Source organism: Elephas maximus, chromosome 10 (assembly GCF_024166365.1).
Source record: "Elephas maximus indicus isolate mEleMax1 chromosome 10, mEleMax1 primary haplotype, whole genome shotgun sequence".
Lineage (NCBI taxonomy): Eukaryota > Metazoa > Chordata > Mammalia > Proboscidea > Elephantidae > Elephas > Elephas maximus.
In genome coordinates, this window is record NC_064828.1 from 31,444,108 (window position 1) to 31,463,173 (window position 19,066).

The window sequence follows — 19,066 nt, forward strand, 5'->3', positions numbered from 1 at the left end:
GTCCGCTCTCCCAGCTCCCCCACCTGGCCCCCACCTCCCTGGGGCCCCCCACCCCCAGGTCTTCAGGCTTCTGAGGCAGCCGCCCCCACCGCGCCCCCCCAGGAGCTCTGGGCGAAGTTTGCTTGGGGCCGAGCCGGCGCCCCTCCCCCGCCCCCGCCCCCTGCACCTGCTCCGAGCCGGGCGCGCAGAGCGGCCCCCCCCTCCGGGTGGGGGGGAGGGGGCCGGGGGCGGGGGCTGGATGGCTGGGGGGGGCCAGGAGTGGGGGGAGCGGCTACTCACGAGCCCCGGGCGGGCGGCGGTGGAGCGGGCGGCGGCGGCGGCGGCGGCGGCGGCGGCGGCGGGCGGCGGGCCGGCGGCGCGGGCGTCAGCGTTACGTGGGGCCGGGGGAGATGCGCCGGGCCCCGGCCCCCCCGCCCCCGGCCCGGCCCCCGCCCCCTCCCCGGTCCCCCGCCCCCGGCCCTGGCCCGCATTGTGTGCGGCGGGAGGCGGCCCGGCCATTAGCATGCGGGGGGCGGCGCGGCGGGGCTGGGAGCCGCGCGGGAGCGGGAGCGGGAGCTGGGGACCCCGGGAGCCGCGAGAGGCGGCCGCCAGGGGCGGGGTGCGGGCAGTTTGGGGATGGGGGGCGCTGTCGGAGAGAGGAAGGGAGGGAGCGGGGGTGGGGCGCACAGACGATTGGAACAGGAGAGTGGAAGAGATTTTGAAAGGTCATCTCGTCCTTCCCCCAGCCTCCAAGCTGGACTGCCCCTCCCACCCTAAACCCGGACATACCAGGCAAGGAGTTGGCTCTGCCGCTCTTTCTGCCCCAACATGCACAGACTCGGGAAGTTCTTCCTGGGGTTTTATCTCAAAGCCTCTCCCTTATATTTTCTGTCTCTCTTTTGGGGGAGGAGGAGGGGCGATTAGAGAGATAGTTAATGTCTGCCGTATAAGAAACATTATTAAAGTTACTCTTCGGTCCTTTCTGTTCTTGATAAACAATTCCAGCTCCTTCCTCTTGAGTTCTATTTTCCATTCCTTAAGTCACTTTAATGGCTCTTCAATACAACAAATATTTACTGAGTTCTTACTAAGTACCAGGCACTATGCTCAGCGCTGTGGGGGATGCACAGATAAGGGGCATTGTGGTCTCCTTCCTCCAGGAGCTTGTAGTCCAGACAGGGGCTACGATCTTATAAATAGCATACTCAGATTTAATCGATATTTATTGAGTGCCTCTTCACATAGTTAATAGCATATAATCCTTACAATAACCCTCTGAAATATAACTAGTCGCCATTTAAATGTAAGGAAAATGAGGCTCAAGGAGTCTCTTTCCCCAGCCAGTCACTGGTCTGCAAGCCCAGGAATCCTCAGAGCAAGACGAATGTCTCACATTCTGGCAGGCCATCGCCACCAAATAAAATTAATGCCCATGAAAATCGAGGAGGAAGACGTAGACACAGCAGTTTTCTGGATCCTTTTAAAATGGAATTCCCACTCCCCAGAAAAGGAAAGAGTGGGTACAATGTTCCAGTGAGGCTTGGCCCGGCACTGAGCAGGGCAGAAGTGGCTTACAAAGAAGGCCACTCGCCTCCCAGTAGTAACTCCCAGAGGTATTCTGGCTCAGTTTTCTTCTACTATCAATAATAAGAAATAATGATGATGATAATAGCTACTAACATTATTAAGCTCTTACATGCCAGGTGCTGGGCTGAGCTGGTTCATATGAATTTTCTCTTTTAATACTCAAGACAACTCTTTGAGATTGGTATTAACTGCCCTTAATAAACAAGGAAACAGAGAGATGAAGTAACTTGCCCAAGGACACCCACGTAGATCTGGTATTTGAACATAGGACTGGTTGCCTGCAGACCAAGACAGCCTTTCCTATCTTTGATCTATAGAGTGTATATTTGGGCCCAGCTATAAGGTCACTATGACTCAGAATTGACTCGATGGCAATGAGTTTGGGTTGGGTTTTTTTTTTTTTTTTTTTTTTTTTTTGGCTCTGCTCCTTTCTGTAGAAATAAATGGCTCCATCTCAACTTCTGAATAAGCCCTTTAGTATACGGGCATCAGGCTCATCAGGATGACCTCATCAGTACCACTAACAGTTATTAAGCACCAGCCCTTAGTAAACAACTCTTCACACATATTATTAGTCCCCTTTTATCTGTGAAAGGTTTAAATAGGTAGAATAATAATTCTTGGATAATAATTTATCCAAGGTCACATAGCAGGCATACTAGCAGAGCTGGATTCTAGTTCAGATCTGTCTCTTTGCAAGGCACCTTCTAGCTCTCAAAAATACTAATTACTGCAATAGTGTCTTTCCCAAGACTAACCATTTTGGGTCCATCCTCTATACATCTCTAGATGCAAGTTATCACTGAGCCAGAAACAATCACAGCCATAAACAGGTTTCTCCATCCACTTAGTTGGTTTCTGATGCAGAGCAAATCCTTCGAAATGGGAAGGTGGAGAAGCAGTCCCGAAAGTGAGAGGCAGGAGGCCAGAGATTTAAATCTTACCTGGTCTGGGGACAAAGCTGCAAGTGGTAATGACAGGGACCAATCCAGACAGTAATGTGGGATTTCCCTAGAGAAGAGCAAGTAATTTGAGGAGGAAGGATAGAAATGGGGGGAAATTAGGGCCCAGGGTGATGGTGTCCATCAGGATGAGGCTAGCGATCAGAAGAGGAACCCAGGGTGGGGGGAGGTGGGGGCAACAGAAAATGGAAAGAGCAAGAGGCAGGGATGGGTATTTTGTGGAATGAACTGAGGCTGGCACCAACCAGGGCCACTCCCTGGATCCTTTGGCCCTCATAGGGACCTTTGCCCCACCACACCCCAGCCCTGACAACCTGTCTTGCCAGAGCAAGTGTGTCGTATGCTCTGAGCTACCAGGCCCCTCTGGGAGCCTCAGGCCCCTGCGGGAGCCTCAGGCCCCTGCTGGGTCCCATCCCTTCAGAGAAGCTACTTCATACTAGGTAGGTGTGAGGCCCCGGGCCTGAACCCCCTGGATACTGAAAGCAGGTAGGGGGGCAGCTGAAGGAGACATTGCTGAGTGTCCTGCCTCCTGATAGACAGGCCCCATAACTCATTTTTCCCAGCCTAGGAAGCACCCAGTTCCAGTAGTCAAAGGAGCCATGGAGGAGAGAGCGGGTCAGCAAAAGTGGGAGAGATCCAGCATTCATCTGGAAAAGCTACGGCACTGGGCGAGGCACAAGCAGAGTGGGCACATCTTGGTGCTGGCGGTGAGGCCAGGCTGCCCCACCCCAGGCTCCCATATGCCCACCTGTATCCCAGTTCAATTCCACCCATGTTCAGTAAGACCCTACCATATGCCAGAAGATTTGCTAGGCTCTGAGTGGGAGGAGGGAGGAGGAAACACAGAGATAAAACAGGCAAGATCCTTAATCTCCAAACAGCTTCCATCATGTGGGGAAAATATATAGGTAAGTAACTATGACATGAGGCAGAAAAATTAAGTGATACCCCCTTCCTTCAATCCCTTGGTTGAATACCCTCTCCAACCATCCATTCATCCCAATTCCTAATCTCTGGAAGAGGCAGAGGTTGTGAGGAGAGAGGGGAATCCCTGAAGGCTCCCCCTCAACTACCGTGCCCCTGGCCCCCAGGTGAGCCAGCTCTGGCTGGCAATGGCTGTGGTGCCCTTTGCTGTCTCTGTCGCCTGCTTGAACTCTGCTTGTCACATGGCCACAGCGCTGCCCCTTGGGCCTGCAGCCTCGGTGAGACCCACCTCAAGGGAGCATGGAAGAAACAGGGGCTCCTTAATAGGGCCAGAGCTCAACCCTTGCCCTTCTCACCATTCAGGGTCTCCTCTCTGGGACTGTCACCCTTGAGCTGCGCAGAGCACCTCGCCTCTGGAAGGTGAGAGGGGAAGAGAACGCAGTACTGTCTCCCTTTTCCCCCACACAAACACACCACACACATACCCCTGAGCCCAGGAAGTAAGTGGCTCTGTAAGTGTTGACTAATCCTGTAGGCTGTGCTGTCCCTGACTGACATAAAGGCCTGAGGAGAGACAGCAAGAAAGTTAAAGGGCTGACAGCCTTATTTGGTGGTGGAGATGCAGGAACAGAGTTTTGATTTCAGCTGACTGCAGGTGGGACTTGGGGTTGGAGTGAGTCCCCTGGGCTACACAGGGCTGAGCTGGCTCACTGGCAGGTGCGGGCCATGATGATATTGAATATCTTCAACCTGATCTTGGCCTTCATTGTGGTGGTGGTGGAGGTGATGAAGACAGCCTTGGCACCTGCCCCAACTGCCCCCTCCCAGGTATGGTTGAATGAAGAAGGTGGGAGGATGAGGCAAGAGGAGATGGAGAGGGAAGAGGGTAGGGGCAAACATGTGCTGGGTCCCCTGCAATATCCTCAGCCCTATCTATCTGCTGCAGCTAGCCGGCTTGCTGGTGCTGGAGCTCAGCGCTGAGGCCTTCACCCTAGGGGGAGTGCTGGTCTCAGCATATGCCCTATTCCTGTTGAGCCAGAGGAAGCCAGGATGCTGCAGGAGCCAGAGTCTGCACTATGAGGAGCTGCAGGAGGTACGGGGAGCCAGCAGGGAGGCAAGCACAGGATGCACAGGAGGGGCTACCAGCTCACTTTCTCACTGTCTATCCAATCAGTAGTACTTAAGGGAAAACAAAGAGGCAGGAGGAACATCAACGGGTCCTAGATTGAAACTGACTGGCTTTCTGGCTCTGGACATTTCTCCCCTAATAGTGGGTAAGAGAGAATTTAGTTGGGACTAGAACGGGGGAGGAACATTAGGAAGCTACATAAATATTGGAGGAGCCATGGAAGCACAAGAAAAAAATGGAGGGGGTGGGGATTTGCTTCTGTCTGGGGTTTCTCTTTTCTCACCCCTACAGTTTGCTCCCCTCACACCTTTGTCTGGTTTTCAGGGTCTCTCTGAATTGGAAGAGGTTCCAGTTTTGGAGAATGGCCCCACGGTAGCTAGTACAGCAAACGAAACAAATAAGTGAGCTGGCAAGGGGAGGATGCTGCTGGCGCGACCGTTCTCCAGGCCCGCCTGCACCCCATTCCGCCGAGCTCGGAAGCTAGATGAGACTCCAGCGAGACGTATGTGAAGCCCGACGGAGTACCTTCAGTTTCCCCTCAGAGCAGGCCCCTTTTCTTCCCTTCCTCGCTGGAAGTTATACCTGGTCCAGAGTCCTCCCCCACCTCACCGCCCTATAGACCTGCCCTCGCAGGGCATCCCTTAGGCCAACCTTCAGTTATAGCCACTTCCTGGCTTCCATTCTCATCCTCCTTCCCCATTGGCTCCCCACTGCAGCTTCACATATGCCCTATCTCACTACTCTCTTCCGTCCACCTCTCACAATCCCTTTCACTCCAAGCGCTCGTTTCTGCACAGGCCAACTCTCCGAGTTCAACTCCTGGGGGCCTCAGATGTGCCTTCCATCCGGCCCCTTTTTACTCCAGCGGAGACTACGAGTCCCAGGATGCTCAGCTACCCCGCGGCCTGCTGGGAAATAAAGAGCCTTCCCTTCACTGTAGGGGCGCTGTGTATCTAATCATTGATGCGAGGCGCTGAAAGTCAGGGACTAATCGAAAATTTCTCCGGACGCGACCACTATCCCCGCGTGTGGGGGAACCGGGCGGGTCACCCAGCTCGGGGGCCCGCTGTCCCAATCATGGCAACCGAGAGCTGACTATGGGTCCACACCTCTCTCTCTGGCAGCTTCGGAGACAGGCGGGCGCTGGGTGCCGGCCCTCAGCGGAGGTGGGGTTTCCTAGGTGCTGTCGCTTGGCCCCCTCGCACAAGTGGCCAGGTCCAAAGTCCTGAGATTTGGAGCGCGCGCGAGATAGAGGCTGGAGATGATGAGTCAGAAGCGCAGGGCCCTTCTCGGCCTCCTCCCGCGGAGGTTGGGCGCGGATGAAGGCAGACTTGCAGGGCAGGGGGGGCGGACGGGGCGGGCCGAGGGAGGGACGTGGCGACCCGATATGAGACTTTCCCGCCTCCGCAAGCACGCATAAGTGAGGAGCGCGCGTCGCCGCCACCCTTTCTCTCCAAGGCGGGAGCCGGACTGCGCAGACTCGGACTCTTGGCAGCCCCGCCGACCTTTGATCCCAGTTGTAGTCAGGTTGCTGAAGCTCTAGGAGCTCAGTTCCCACCGTCTGTGACTTTTGCAAGTGTGTAGAGATGACAGGTTCTGGTGGGTTTGTGAAGACCCCAGGAAAATGGGAGCCCCAGTGCACTAGCGGGCAGTTCACTAGCCGCTAGAGAAATCAGAAGTTGATCAGAGGTGGAGTACTAAGAACTCACCCCAAATTCACATAGTGCCCAGGATGGGTGTACTCCCACTTATTTTTGTTCCCAGGTGACAAGGCTTCTTCCCCTAGAAAATGCTGCTTCTTGGGGTTTGCCAACCCTAGGCATGGGTGAGGGCAGAGCACAGCCTGGCTCCCTTGCTCTGACGTTGCAGTGGCACCAGATGCAGCTCTTTTCTGTTTGTGACAACTTGGGAGCTGTAATAGTTACCTTATGGCAAGGTTAAGTGTAAGTACTCGTGGGTGGTGGTGGTGGTTCTGGAATGAGGCTCTGGAATGGAGAAACGATCTGCCCTTCTCCACACCATTCTAATTGCCAGAACAGTGGCTAGTACATGTGTGAAGAGCTCCGAGAAAATAGTTTTCTTAAAAGTCAGAAGGTAGTGATAGAAGAGGAAGCTGGGGGAAAAAAAAAAAATCAACAATTCACTCTCACTGTCTTCCAGAGGAAACCAACAACTTTCAATGATGTAGTCAGAAGTCTGTAAAATTTGCATTCTAGTTCTTGGAGAAGCTTAATGACTATGAAAATGAACCATATATCAGTCCAATTAGGCTAGGCTGTGCTGTATTAAAAATGCCAAATCTCAGTGACTTAAAACCAGAAAGATTGATTTCTCACACTGTGTGCCCAAGGTAGGCTGGCAGGGGGCTCTGCTCATTATAATTATTCGGGTACTCAAGCCAATGGACCTCCGCCATCTTGAGATTCCACTGTGTTATCATGAGGCTTAGGGTTACCCCCTTAGAACATGAAGTAAGCATGAGGAATTGTTCATGGGCTCTCAAAGTGCTTCTGCCCAGAAGGGGCACAAGTCACTTCTACTCACAGTTCATTTGCCAGATCAAGCCACATAGCCACATCAGGGAGGACTCTTTCCATGTCCCTGGAAGAAGGGAAGCAGAAATTCTTCATTAAAAGAAAAAGAGTTAATCATTTACAGTGATTCTTAAACAGTTTAGCAGTTGGAACTCATCCATTCCAGCAGTTATCCACTTCTTTGGTTGGTTTGGTTCCATGAACCACTAAATGAAGTTCTTTTTTTTTTTTAACACCATTTTTTTATTGTAAAAATATATGTAACTGTGGTGTGATGAATCACTTTTCTGTGGCCTTTCTCACCACGGTCTTGTGGCTCCTACAAAATGATTGAGCGGGACTGTGCAAATAGGTGCTTGTGGCCCACCAAGGGGATTGGACAGCTTTGTTAATAATGCAAATAAGGTGCATGGAACCCCTATGAGGGTGGGACCATGTAAATAAGGTATATGGAACCCTAACAAGGGGATTGGTCAGTTTTGCCATCCCACTAGGCTTAAAAGAGCCAATCCCAGAGCAGAAAGGGGACACCAAGAAAGCAGAGCCAGGAGTGGAGCACATCCTTTGGGCCTGGGTCCCTGCACTAAGAACCTCCTACACCCACAAGATGGCTGAAACACCTGAGACAGCAAGAAGCAGCAGCAGAGAAATGACAGCAGATGGTGCGGTGGGCTTCTTGGCCCACAGAGCGAGGAAGCTATAGTGGGTGCACCAACCCACAGAGCGAGAGAACTGAGTGCCTTCAGGCCAAAGCTTACTGGTGGAGTAGGTTGCCTCTGGGCATTTATTGGCGGAGCTAAGGAGCTTTGCAACACTTGTCTGAACAGGGCAGAGGTGAGGCCTAGAGGCCAAGGGCCAGAGAGAGGCCTGCCTGTGGGCACAGCTGAGAAGAAGCTGTCCTGATAGAAGAAATGTATTCTGAGTCGTTCCTGATCCTGAATTGTAACCTGTTACTTCCCTAATAAACCCTATAATCGTGAGTATTGTCCGTGAGTTCTGTGTGGCCATTGCAACAGATTATTGAACCTAGCAGAGAAGTGGAAACCCTGGTGGCATGGTGGTTAAGTGCTATGGCTGCTAACCAAGAGGTTAGCAGTTCAAGTCCGCCAGGCACTCCTTGGAAACTCTACGGGGCAGTTCGACTCTGTCCTATAGGGTCACTATGAGTTGGAATCGACTCAACGGCAGTGGGTTTGGTTTGGTTTTTTTTAGCAGAGAAGTAGTGTCAAGGGAGGGGCAGCTGGTGTCAGAATTGGTAAAAAGGTTGGAGGGTGGAGGTATTTAGATCTCCATCTTATAGGACTCAGTGTTGGGCTGATGATGACCTTGATTCTCCTTCCCTCTGAAGTTAGAGGACCTCTCACGCCACCAGGCCATTTTTACAATAAAACAACATTTGCCAATTCATTTTTCACATGTGCAGTGACACCAGTTTCATCAATCGTGTTCAACCATCACCAATATCCATTGCCAAATTTTCTATCACCATAAACAGAAACTCAGTCCTTCATAGACAATGACTCGCCCTTTCCCCTCCCTCCCTAAATGAAATTCTTAATAGAAACTTTTCCCCAAAAAATAATAGGACTAGGAGTCAGGAAGTCTAGATTCTGGTTCTGTTGTGTAAATTTGGGCAAAACATACCTCTCTTAAGTACATTTTGCTCATATGACGGCATTTATCCTGCTTGCCTTATTGGAATATCTAGGCTAAAACAATATCACACATGGAAAAACACTCAAGCTATAAAGCACTTCAGCGGTAGAAAACAAATTGCCTATGGGGCAAAAAACAAACAAAAACCAAGTTTCTGTGGAGTTGATTCTGACTCACGGTGACCCCATGTGTGTTGACTAGAACTGTGCTCCATAAGGTTTTCAATGGCTGATATTTCCGAAGTAGATCAACAGGCCTTTCTTCTGAGGTGGCTCTGGGTGGACTCTAATCTCCAAGCTTTTGTTTAGCAGCTGAGTGTGTTAACCATTTGCACCACCTAGCAAGGAGTGGTGTAAAGGAGTGAAGCCGATTGGGTATAAGGCAATAGGGAGTGGCAGGGACTGTGGCAAACTAGAGAGCACACATTCTATTTGAAGGATATAGCTTCCACTTAACTCCACCCAATTATTGCCACATGCAACTGTGGGCCTGATCTTGCCATAGCTTTAGATTTCCTGTAGAAAGAAATTCTGATAAGTCAGAACCACAGGACCCTTCTTGTCCCCCTCTTCCAGAGCCTTGGCACTGAGGAGGGTAGGCTCACTGGGCAGGGGGGATGTTTTAAATGTGAAACATGATTTTAAAATGTTGGTAACTAATTTTTTTTTTTTTAATCTAAGGGCCAGATTCAGCCTATAGTCCTTCAATTGGCAGTCTCTGCATTATACAAACATATGGTAGGAATTCAGATTTTGGATGTGCAATATACTTCTTGTAGGCCTTTGCAGGCCTCTTTGTTTGAAATACAAGTCTTGGAGAAGTACTTTGGACAGTGGCACCTGGGGTCTTAAATGCTAGCAAGCGGCCATCTAAGATGCAGCAGTTAGTCTCAACCTACCTGGAGCAAAGGAGAATGAAGAACAGCAAAGACACAAGGTAACTATGAGCCCAAGAGACAGAAAGGACCACAAAAATCAGAGACTACATCAGCCTGAGACCAGAAGAACGAGATGGTGCCAGGCTACAGCTGATGACTGCCCTGACAGGGAACACAACAGAGAACCCCTGAGGGAGCAGGAGAGCAGTGGGATGCAGACCTCAAATTCTCATAAAAAGACCAGACTTAATGGTCCAACTGAGGCTAGAAGGACCCCGGAGGTCATGGTCCCGAGACCTTCTGTTAACCCAAGACAGGAACCATTCCCAAAGCCAACTCTTCAGACAGGGATTGGACTGGACTATAGGATAGAAAATGATACTGGTGAGGAGTGAGCTTCTTGGATCAAGTAGACACATGAGACTATGTGGGCAGCTCCTGTCTGGAGGGGAAGTGGGAGGGCGGAGGGGGTCAAAAGCTGACTAAATAGAATGGAAATAGAGAGTGGAGAGAAGGAGTGTGCTGCCTCACTAGGGGAAGAACAGCTAGGAATGTATACCAAGGTGTATATAGATTTTTGTATGACAGACTGGATTTGTAAACTTTCACTTAAAGCGCAATAAAAACTTAAAAAAAAAAAAAGAGTCTTGGAGAAGTTAGACATTAAGTTCTTAAAACCTTTCTTACATGGCTCTAGGGAATTGGTTCTCAAGAGAAGGGGTGATTTTGCCACCCTCCCCCCAGAAGACATTTGGCAATGTCTGGAGATTCCCCCCCCCCCCCACAGGTTTACAGTCTCTACCTATTTATTTATTTAAATTTTTATTGTGCTTTAAGTGAAAGTTTACAAATCAAGTCAGATTCTCATACAAAACCTTATATACACCTTGCTGTATACTCCTAGTTGCTCTCCTGCTAATGAGACAGCACAATCCCTCTTTCCACCCTGTATTTCCATGTCCATTCAGCCAGCTTCTGTCCCCCTCGACCTTCACATCTCCCCTTCAGACAGGAATTGCACTCATAGTCTCATGTGTCTACTTGATCCAAGAAGCTCACTCCTCACCAGTATCATTTTCTGTCTTATACCAAAAAACCCAGTGCTGTCAAGTCGATTCCGACTCATAGCAACCCTATACGGCAGAGTAGAACTGCCCCATAGAGTTTCCAAGGAGTGCCTGGTGGATTTGAACTGCCGACCCTTTGGTTAGCAGCTGTAGCACTTAACCACTACACCACTTTCTGTCCGATAGCCCAGTCCAATCCCTGTCTGAAGAGCTGGCTTTGGAAATGGTTCCTGTCTTGGGCTAACAGAAGATCTGGGGACCATGACCTCTGGGGTCCTTCTAGTCTCAGTCAGACCATTAAGTCTGGTCTTTTTATGAGAATTTGAGGTCTGCATCCCACTGCTCTCCTGCTGCCTCAGAGGTTCTCTGTTGTGTTCCCTGTCAGGGCAGTCATCAGTTGTAGCCGGGCACCATCTCGTTCTTCTGGTCTCAGGCTGATGTAGTCTCTGATTTATGTGGTCCTTTTTGTCTCTTGGGCTCATAATTACCTTGTGTCTTTGGTGTCCTTTATTCTCCTTTGCTCCAGGTAGGTTGAGACCAATTGATGCATCTTAGATGGCCGCTTGCTAGCGTTTAAGACCCCAGAAGCCACTCTCCAAGATGGGATGCAGAATGTTTTCTTAATAGATTTTATTATGCCAGTTGACTTAGATGTCCCCTGAAACCATGGTCCCCAAACCCCCGCCCCCGCTACGCTGGCCTTCAAAGCATTCAGTTTATTCAGGAAACTTCTTTGCTTTTGGTTTAGTCCAGTTGTGCTGACCTCTCCTGTATTGTGTGTTGTCTTCCCCTTCACCTAAAATAGTTCTTATATACTATCTAATTAGTGAAAACCCCTCCCCGCCTCCCCACTCTCATAACCATCAAAGAATATTTTCTTCTCTGTTTAAGCTATTTTTTGAGTTCTTATAATAGTGGTCTCATACGATATTTGTCCTTTTGTAACTGACTATTTTCACTCAGCATAATGCCTTCCAGATTCCTCCATGTTATGAAATGTTTCAGATTCATCGTTGTTCTTTATCAGTGCATAGTATTCCATTGTGTGAATATACCATAATTTTATCCATTCATCCGTTGATAGGCACCTTGGTTGCTCCATCTTTTTGCTATTGTAAACAGTGCTGCAATGAACATGGTTGTACATATATCTGTTCCTGTCAAGGCTCTTATTTCTCTGGGATATATTCCAAGGAGCAGGATTGCTGGATCGTATGGTAGTTCTATTTCTAGCTTTTTAAGGAAGCATCAAATCGATTTCCAAAGTGGTTGTACCATTTGACATTCCCACCTCCAGTCTCTCCACAACCTCTGCAATGTCTGGAGACATTTTTGATTGTTACAATGAAAAAGGGGGAGGATATGTAATGGAAGGAGCATTGGATGAAAAGTCAGACTATCTAGGATTTAGTCCTAGTGCTACTAATGCCCCTTTCCTGTGCGATATCTTCCACCACCAGCAAGCAAAGAGTCATAGCTGGCTTCCTCTCAGCTTCTGTGTTCCTCATTCCATCTCCCAAACTACCCATTGCCAGAGGCCCTGGCTGCTCCACGAAAATGCTCTGCTTTGCTCCATTGCTTTCCAGCAACCCCTGTCTCTACCCCTTTCTTCGTCAGTTTGTCAGTCTCTGTGGAGGTCACTCACATTTTACTTCAATTGTTTGCCCATTGCAACTTCACAGAAAGAAGTGACTGTGACAAGGTTCCTGCTGACGTCAGTTTTGTAAAGGCCTTGAACCCTATCTCTTCCTTTAAGCATCAAGGAAATATCCAATTAGTGATACGTGGCATCCTATGTGGCTGAATTCTTCACGTTGAAGACTTTTACTCTCATTTCTTTGAAATCCGATCGTTTATTCTGGCTTTGGATACATGATTAGGGATAACTGACGATACTTCGGAAATGAATTCTCTTCTGTTTCTGGATTTGTTTTTACAACTCTACCTAAAATGGTTCAGTTTTTGTCTCTCAGGCAGTGTCCTTTGCTGCCACCTCGTGGCCTCTCTGCTGCCCAGGTCGCAATCTCACAAAGGCCCTTCTCCCAGGGCAATGGCGTTTGGCAGTGGCGTAGTTGGAGAAAAAAATCCCCTTTTCACGCCGAGGGGCTCTCCCCGTCCCTTCCCCACCGGGGGTCTGCCGAGAGGGGCCTGCACACTCGGCCTGGTCGGGACGCGCGGGGCGGCCCCGGTCAACCGCACCCCCTCGGGGCCTTCTGTCTGTTATGCAATCCTGGCCACGAGCCACCGAAACCAGTGAACTGAACTGCCCAGGAGTAATTGGAGCTGACCTTGCCTGCCTGGCCTGAGGACTGCTGCCCAGCCTCGCGCCATGGATTCACCACCTCAGGCGGGGGTGCTTATGATCTCAGTAAGAAGTGTCCTAGAGTAAAATCTCCACAAAGTGAGAGCAAAGCAAAAAAGAAAGATTTTATTCCACATTTGTCCAAAGAGGCAAAAGTGGGAAACGGACAAGCATGCTGCCAGAGCCACGTCTACCGAATCCAAGGAATATCTCAGAATCATCAGGATATATTAACATTAAAATGGGTAAAAGCATTGAATGCTTCATCTTTTCACAAATTGGCTAAAAACTACTAAATCACTGTAATTCTACATTTTGAATTGTCTTTCTTAATCATTGGTACAGGTTTCAGTAACAACAGTCCAAAGGGTCTTCACTGGTCCAACAAATGTTACTAATTATTAAACCCTACTAGTTTTTTTTTTTTTAACGAAAAGAGCTAAGAATGGAAAATATGTGGGCCTTTTATGCTCTCCTTTTATGATTTGTGTATGTGAAAGACTCCCTAAAAGATGTTTTCCAAGATTGTCCTAGCTATTGTCCTTTATACCTCAGGGCCCAGCTGATGTGTCCTGGTGAGTCTAGCTTCAACTGGGTCACATTCTCTATATTCAGGGACAGGGAATAATGGCTTCTATTTTACTTCCTAAATCAGAAGAGAAGACTCATCTGTCAGGTTTCTGGATTCGGTTTTCATGACTAGGCCCATTTTGTGTGGCTCTGTTTTTCTGTGTCCATGCCCTTCTTCGAGGGCCCAACCAGCACTGTCTCAAGTTGGACGTTTGATATGTTGATTGATTGGCTGAGCAGGACAGTGGTGTGGTCACTGTGAGGCTGTTCCCTATAGTATGACAAGATCTGTGCATTGTAGTGATCAGAGGCCTATCTCCAGGGTACAGAGAATCTGGGAGACTCCCCTGAGGTACGCTGCTGGTGACTAAGCAGTGACTCAGCGCAGGGGTGAAGGCAGAAAATGTTTGTAATTGGTGCTTTATTTTTTTCCAGTTATATTAATGTGTATGTGTGTAGACGCACATAGGCAGGCAGTTAAAAATTGCTCACGCAAATTTGTAGAATTGTCCCTTGGTTGTTAGCCCCTCCTGTAAACTTTACATATCTTCTCTGTTTTTTGTGTAGGACCCCTAACTCCACCAATAGCTGTCGTTCCAACCCCGCCTCCCTCAAAAAATGAGGATGCAACATACCAGCAGCCTTTAGTGTTTGTTTTAACCTGCTTTCCCCTGTTTAATAATGTAGAAGAAAGGGCTTCATTGAATAATGTCCTGGGGCCTCTGGATTTGCCAGGAGTAGCCATAAACCAACACCCAAGCCTGTTGCCCTGGAGTCAATTCTGACTCATGGCAACCCCGTGTACTTCAGAGTAGAACTGTGCTCCATAGGTTTTGTTTTTTTTAATTGTACTTTAGATGAAGGTTTACAGAGCAAATTAGTTTCTCATTAAACAATTAATACACATATTGTTTTGTTACATTGGTTGCCAACACCATGGCATGTCAACACTCTCCCCCTCTCAACTGCGGGTTCCCTGTTACCAGCTTTCTCTTCCCTCCTACCTTCTCATCCCTGCCTCTGAGCTGGTGTGCCCATTTAGTTTCCTTTTGTTTTATGGGCCTGCCTAATCTTTGGCTGAAGGGTGAACCTCAGAAGTGACTTCAGTACCGAGTTAAAACTGTGTCCAAGGGCCATACTCTTGGGGTTTCTCCAGTCTCTGTCAGACCAGTAAGTCTGAGTTTTTTATTGTTGTTGTTGTTAGAATTTTGTTCTACATTTTTCTCCAGCTCTGTCCGGAACCCTCTATTGTGATCCATGTCAGAGCAGTCAGTGGTGGTAGCCAGGCACCATCTAGTTGTCCTGGACTTAGTCTAGTGGAGGCTGTGGTAGTCGTGGTCCATTAGTCCTTTGGACTAAACTTTCCCTTGTGTCTTTGGTTTTCTTCATTCTCCCGTGCTCCAGACAGGGTGGGACCAGTGGAATATCTTAGATGGCCTGTCACAGGCTTTTAAGACCCCAGATGCTACTTACCAAAGTAGGATGCAGAACCTTTTCTTTATAAACTATGTTATGCCAATTGAGCTAATGTTTCCAGAGACCATGGTCCCCAGCCCTTGGCCCAGCAATTCAGTCCCTCAGGGCGTTTGGATGTGTCTGTGAAGTTTCCATGATCTTGCCTTGGTCAAGCTGTGCTGACTTCCCCAGAATTGTGTACTGTCTTGCCCTTCACCAAAGTTACCACTTATCTATTGTTCAGTTAGTGTTTTTCCCTCCACACCCCTCCCCTCCCTAGTAACCCTCAAAGATTGTTTCTCTCTATGTGTAAACCGTTTCATGAGTTTTTATAATAGTGGTCTCATACAGTATTTGTCCTTTTGTGATTGACTTATTTCACTCAGCATAATACCTTCCAGATTCATCCATGTTGTAGGATGTTTTGCAGATTCATCATTGTTCTTTATTGTTGCATAATATTCCATTGTGTGTATGTACCATAGTTTGTTTATCCATTCAGTTGTTGATAGGAACTTAGGTTGTTTCCATCTTTTTGCTATTGTGAATAATGCTGCAGTGAACATGGGTGTGCATATGTCTCCATAGGGTAGTCTTATGGGAAGTAGATTGTCAAGTCTTTCTAGATCACCAGGCCTTTCTTCTGCTGTGCTACTGGGTGGATTAGAACAGTGCAAACCATTTGTGCAACCCAGAGATAACCGTACCTGGAGATAAATCACTATTTAGCTGGTGTGGGTTGCTTCTCTTTAAAAATCAAATACTGTTTCCCTAATGGAAGTGGTTTCTTTTTTCTTTTCCTTCTTTGCCTACATTTCTTCCCCTTTATTTTGCTTATATTTTGTATTGTGTGTTATTCTTGCTTCCACTTATCATCTGAATCTTTGGTTTATTTTTCTTATCAGAAACTTCTCCTGCATTCTGTCCAGAATAAATAAAGTTTGCTGTTGTCGTTGTTGTTGATTCTTGCCCATTTTTTCTTGTCATTGTAAAGTTTTCTTGTTTAAACATTTTTCTTTCCCCCAAGTCCAAACTCCAAGATATGTTTAATTTGTTTTGCCTCTTTGTAATTTTGTGCTTCCTTTATGTATAAAGAAAATGCTATGTGTCCACCCTTGTGCTTAAGGTAAGGCCTGAGGACTCAAAGCCATGGGGTGGGAGAAATAGGATGCATGTCTTTATAAATCTCAAAGATCATCATGATGAACTTTATGGACCTACTAAGTGAAGCCAGAGCCAATGGTCACTTGTTTTAGGGAGGCCAGTTTCTGACCAAAAGACAAGAAACTGAATGAACACTTTTGCAAAGATGAGCTGCTTTAAAGTTGGGCTCCCAGCCTCTGTTTTGTGCAGTGCAGTTTCAAGAGCACTTTAAAGTGTTGAAGTAAGTATTCACATATCAGTTGAATGGTTGGATTAGAAGGCAATTTCTCCTCCAACACTCAGATTCTTTTGGTTTCTGAGCAGTGGTGATTGTTTTAGTTGACCATCAATACTCTCTAGTCTGAATGACTGGCCCTGAGCAAAATTGTAAAGTAAGGTGACTAGTGTTGCCCTAGTTCCTAGAGCAGAGTTTACCAACCTCGGCATACTGACATTCGGGCCAGGTAATTCTTCATTATGGACAGCTGTTCCGTGCATTTAGGATGTTTAGCAGCATCACTGGCCTCTACAACTAGATGCCAGTAGCACCCCCTACCCCCTAGTTATGACAACCAAAAATGTCTCCGGATATAGCCAAATGTCCCCTGGGAAGCAAAACTGCCCCAATGAGATAAGATGAGAAAAGATTTTAAGAATGTAATATCTAACCTCTCCAAGGCCCTTGTATTTCAGAACGAGATGCCTACAAAGGTCTTCAAGAACAGTATTGCAAATCCCAAACCTAAATTCCTCCCATATTGTTTGCCACCTACTCCTCCTTCTGAATTTCCTATCTTAGCTGTTGTTATCACTTGGTCATTGTCATGGATTGAATTGTGTTCCCCAAAAATATGTGTCAACTTGGTTAGGCCATGATTCCCAGTATTGTGTGGTTGTCCTCTATTTTGTTATTATAATTGTATGTTAAAGAGGATTAGGGTGGGATTGTAACACTTTTACTAAGGTCATATCCCTGATCCAATGTAAAGGGAGTTTTCCTGGAGTGTGGCCTGCACCACCTTTTATCTTACAAGAGATAAAAATAAAGGGAAGCAAGCAGAGAGTTGGGGACCTCCTACCACCTAGAAAGAAGCACCAGGAGCAGAGCGCATCCTTCGGACCTGGAGTTCCTGCACAGAGAAGCTCCTAGTCCTGGGTAAGATTGATGACAAGGACCTTCCTCCAGAATCGACAGAGAGAGAAAGCCTTCCCCTGGAGCTGATGCCCTGAATTTGGACTTCTAGGCTACTAAACTGTGAGAAAATAATTTTCTTTTTATTAAAGCCATCCACTTGTGGTATTTCTGTTATAGCAGCACTAGATGACTAAGACAGTCACCCAAGCCGATGCTAGACTCTGCTCTCCCTCATTTTCTATAGCCAAACACTTACCACGTTCTATAGAGTATCCCCATACTCTTGCATCAGTCCCCTTCTCCAACTCACCACCACTCCTGCCCCAGTTGAGGCCCTCACTGCCGTTCACCTAGGCCACAATAACAGCCTCCTAACTAGTTTCTATGCCTTGGGCTTGTCATCCTCAGACCCATCTTCCACATAGCCACATAAATGTGACCATATCGTTTCCCTGCTTAAAAGCCCCTCAATCCTATCCATCACCTGCAAGACCACATTCAAGCCTTTTAAAGCAGTATGGTGCCCCCAATGACCTGGCCCCTGCCCGCCCTTCCAGAGTCATCTCCCACATCATCCCCCCTCCCTTACGCAGTGATCTGGGGAAGGTGACATCGAGATGTAGCCTTAAATTTTATTTTTATTATTAATAATTTACAGGGACTACCTGTAATTCTGGATTACTTGAGTCCTTTTAAAAACATGCTGTAGGGTGATGGAATGTCAATCCAAAGATTAATAACAAAAACTCTATAGCTGCTACTTGGGCACATGCCCTCTCACTCTCTTGCTTGCTCGGTGAGGGAAGCTAGCTGCCATGCTGTAAGCTGTCCTATGGAGAAGGCCCTCTGACAAAGAACTGAGGGAGTACCATGGACCAGCAGCCTACAAGGAACTGAATCCTGCCAACAACCACATAAGTGACCTTGGAAGCAGATTCTCCCCCAGGTGAGCCTTCAGATGAGACTACTGCCCTGGGCAACAGTTCGATTGTAACCTCCTGAGAGGCCCTGAGCCAAAGGCACTCAGCTAAGCCACACCTAGATGCTTGCAGCAAGGAAACCCTGAGGTAATAAATATCTGTTGTACAAAAAAAAATGCTGTAAAATAATGAAATGAAACAGAATAAGTGTTCATGATATATGTGCATATTATTAAAACAGCAAATTTGAATGATCCCAATTTTATTGTTAAAATACACATATTGCATAAAAGAAGAAAACTGCTGGAGGCATATATGCCAAAATGTTAATAGTGGTTATGGTTGGGTGGTGTGATTAAAGATGAATTTCATTTACTTTAAATATACAGTTTTTTCAATATTCCTCCAGTGAACATAGATTATTACCATAATCTAGATTAAAAAATATATTTTTTTAAGTTTTTCCTTATATTGAGCCCAAAATTCTTCATTCTTGTTAGATGAAACCTTTAGCTGGGGGAAAATTGAAAGATAGAGTTTTAAAGGTAAATAACACTGAAGAATCTGGAAATGATTGCAATCAAGAAGGAGAAGGAGGAGAGTGTTCAGAGAGATCAATAAGCATGTGCTTAGAAAGAAAAAAAATCTCTTGTATGGCTAACCGGCAGAATCAGAGATTATTATTGTAGGGAAGAAGTACCTTTCAAAAAGAGGAAGGCAGGCAAAAAAAAAAAAAAAAGAAAGAACAAGGGGATACCACAAAATCAAATAAAGAGGTACAGACTAGAAGTTGCGTAGGCTCAGAAAAAACTTTTAAGAACTTTTT

At 47.4% G+C, this 19,066-nt stretch overlaps 2 protein-coding genes across 3 annotated transcripts in view; one reads left to right on the forward strand and one right to left on the reverse strand.

Moving 5' to 3' along the window:
* Positions 1-959, reverse strand: part of ZNF219 (zinc finger protein 219) — an 8,854-nt gene extending 7,895 nt beyond the window's left edge. The window contains exon 1 of one of the 2 annotated variants that reach the window (XM_049898126.1): positions 769-959. The gene's annotated coding sequence lies outside the window, so the exon portion shown is untranslated. Of the gene's footprint in view, positions 1-279; positions 339-768 lie in introns of those variants that run through there. The other variant, XM_049898125.1, reaches the window with a different exon arrangement.
* The window catches only part of TMEM253 (transmembrane protein 253), a 5,588-nt gene extending 528 nt beyond the window's left edge, over positions 1-5,060 (forward strand). The window contains exons 2-7 of the mRNA XM_049898128.1: positions 3,092-3,235; positions 3,620-3,730; positions 3,816-3,872; positions 4,170-4,280; positions 4,399-4,545; positions 4,906-5,060. Coding sequence (XP_049754085.1) covers positions 3,128-3,235; positions 3,620-3,730; positions 3,816-3,872; positions 4,170-4,280; positions 4,399-4,545; positions 4,906-4,986 — 615 coding nt within the window. The 5' untranslated portion in view covers positions 3,092-3,127 and the 3' untranslated portion in view covers positions 4,987-5,060. The remainder of the gene's footprint in view (positions 1-3,091; positions 3,236-3,619; positions 3,731-3,815; positions 3,873-4,169; positions 4,281-4,398; positions 4,546-4,905) is intronic.
* Positions 5,061-19,066: the final 14,006 nt, after the last annotated feature.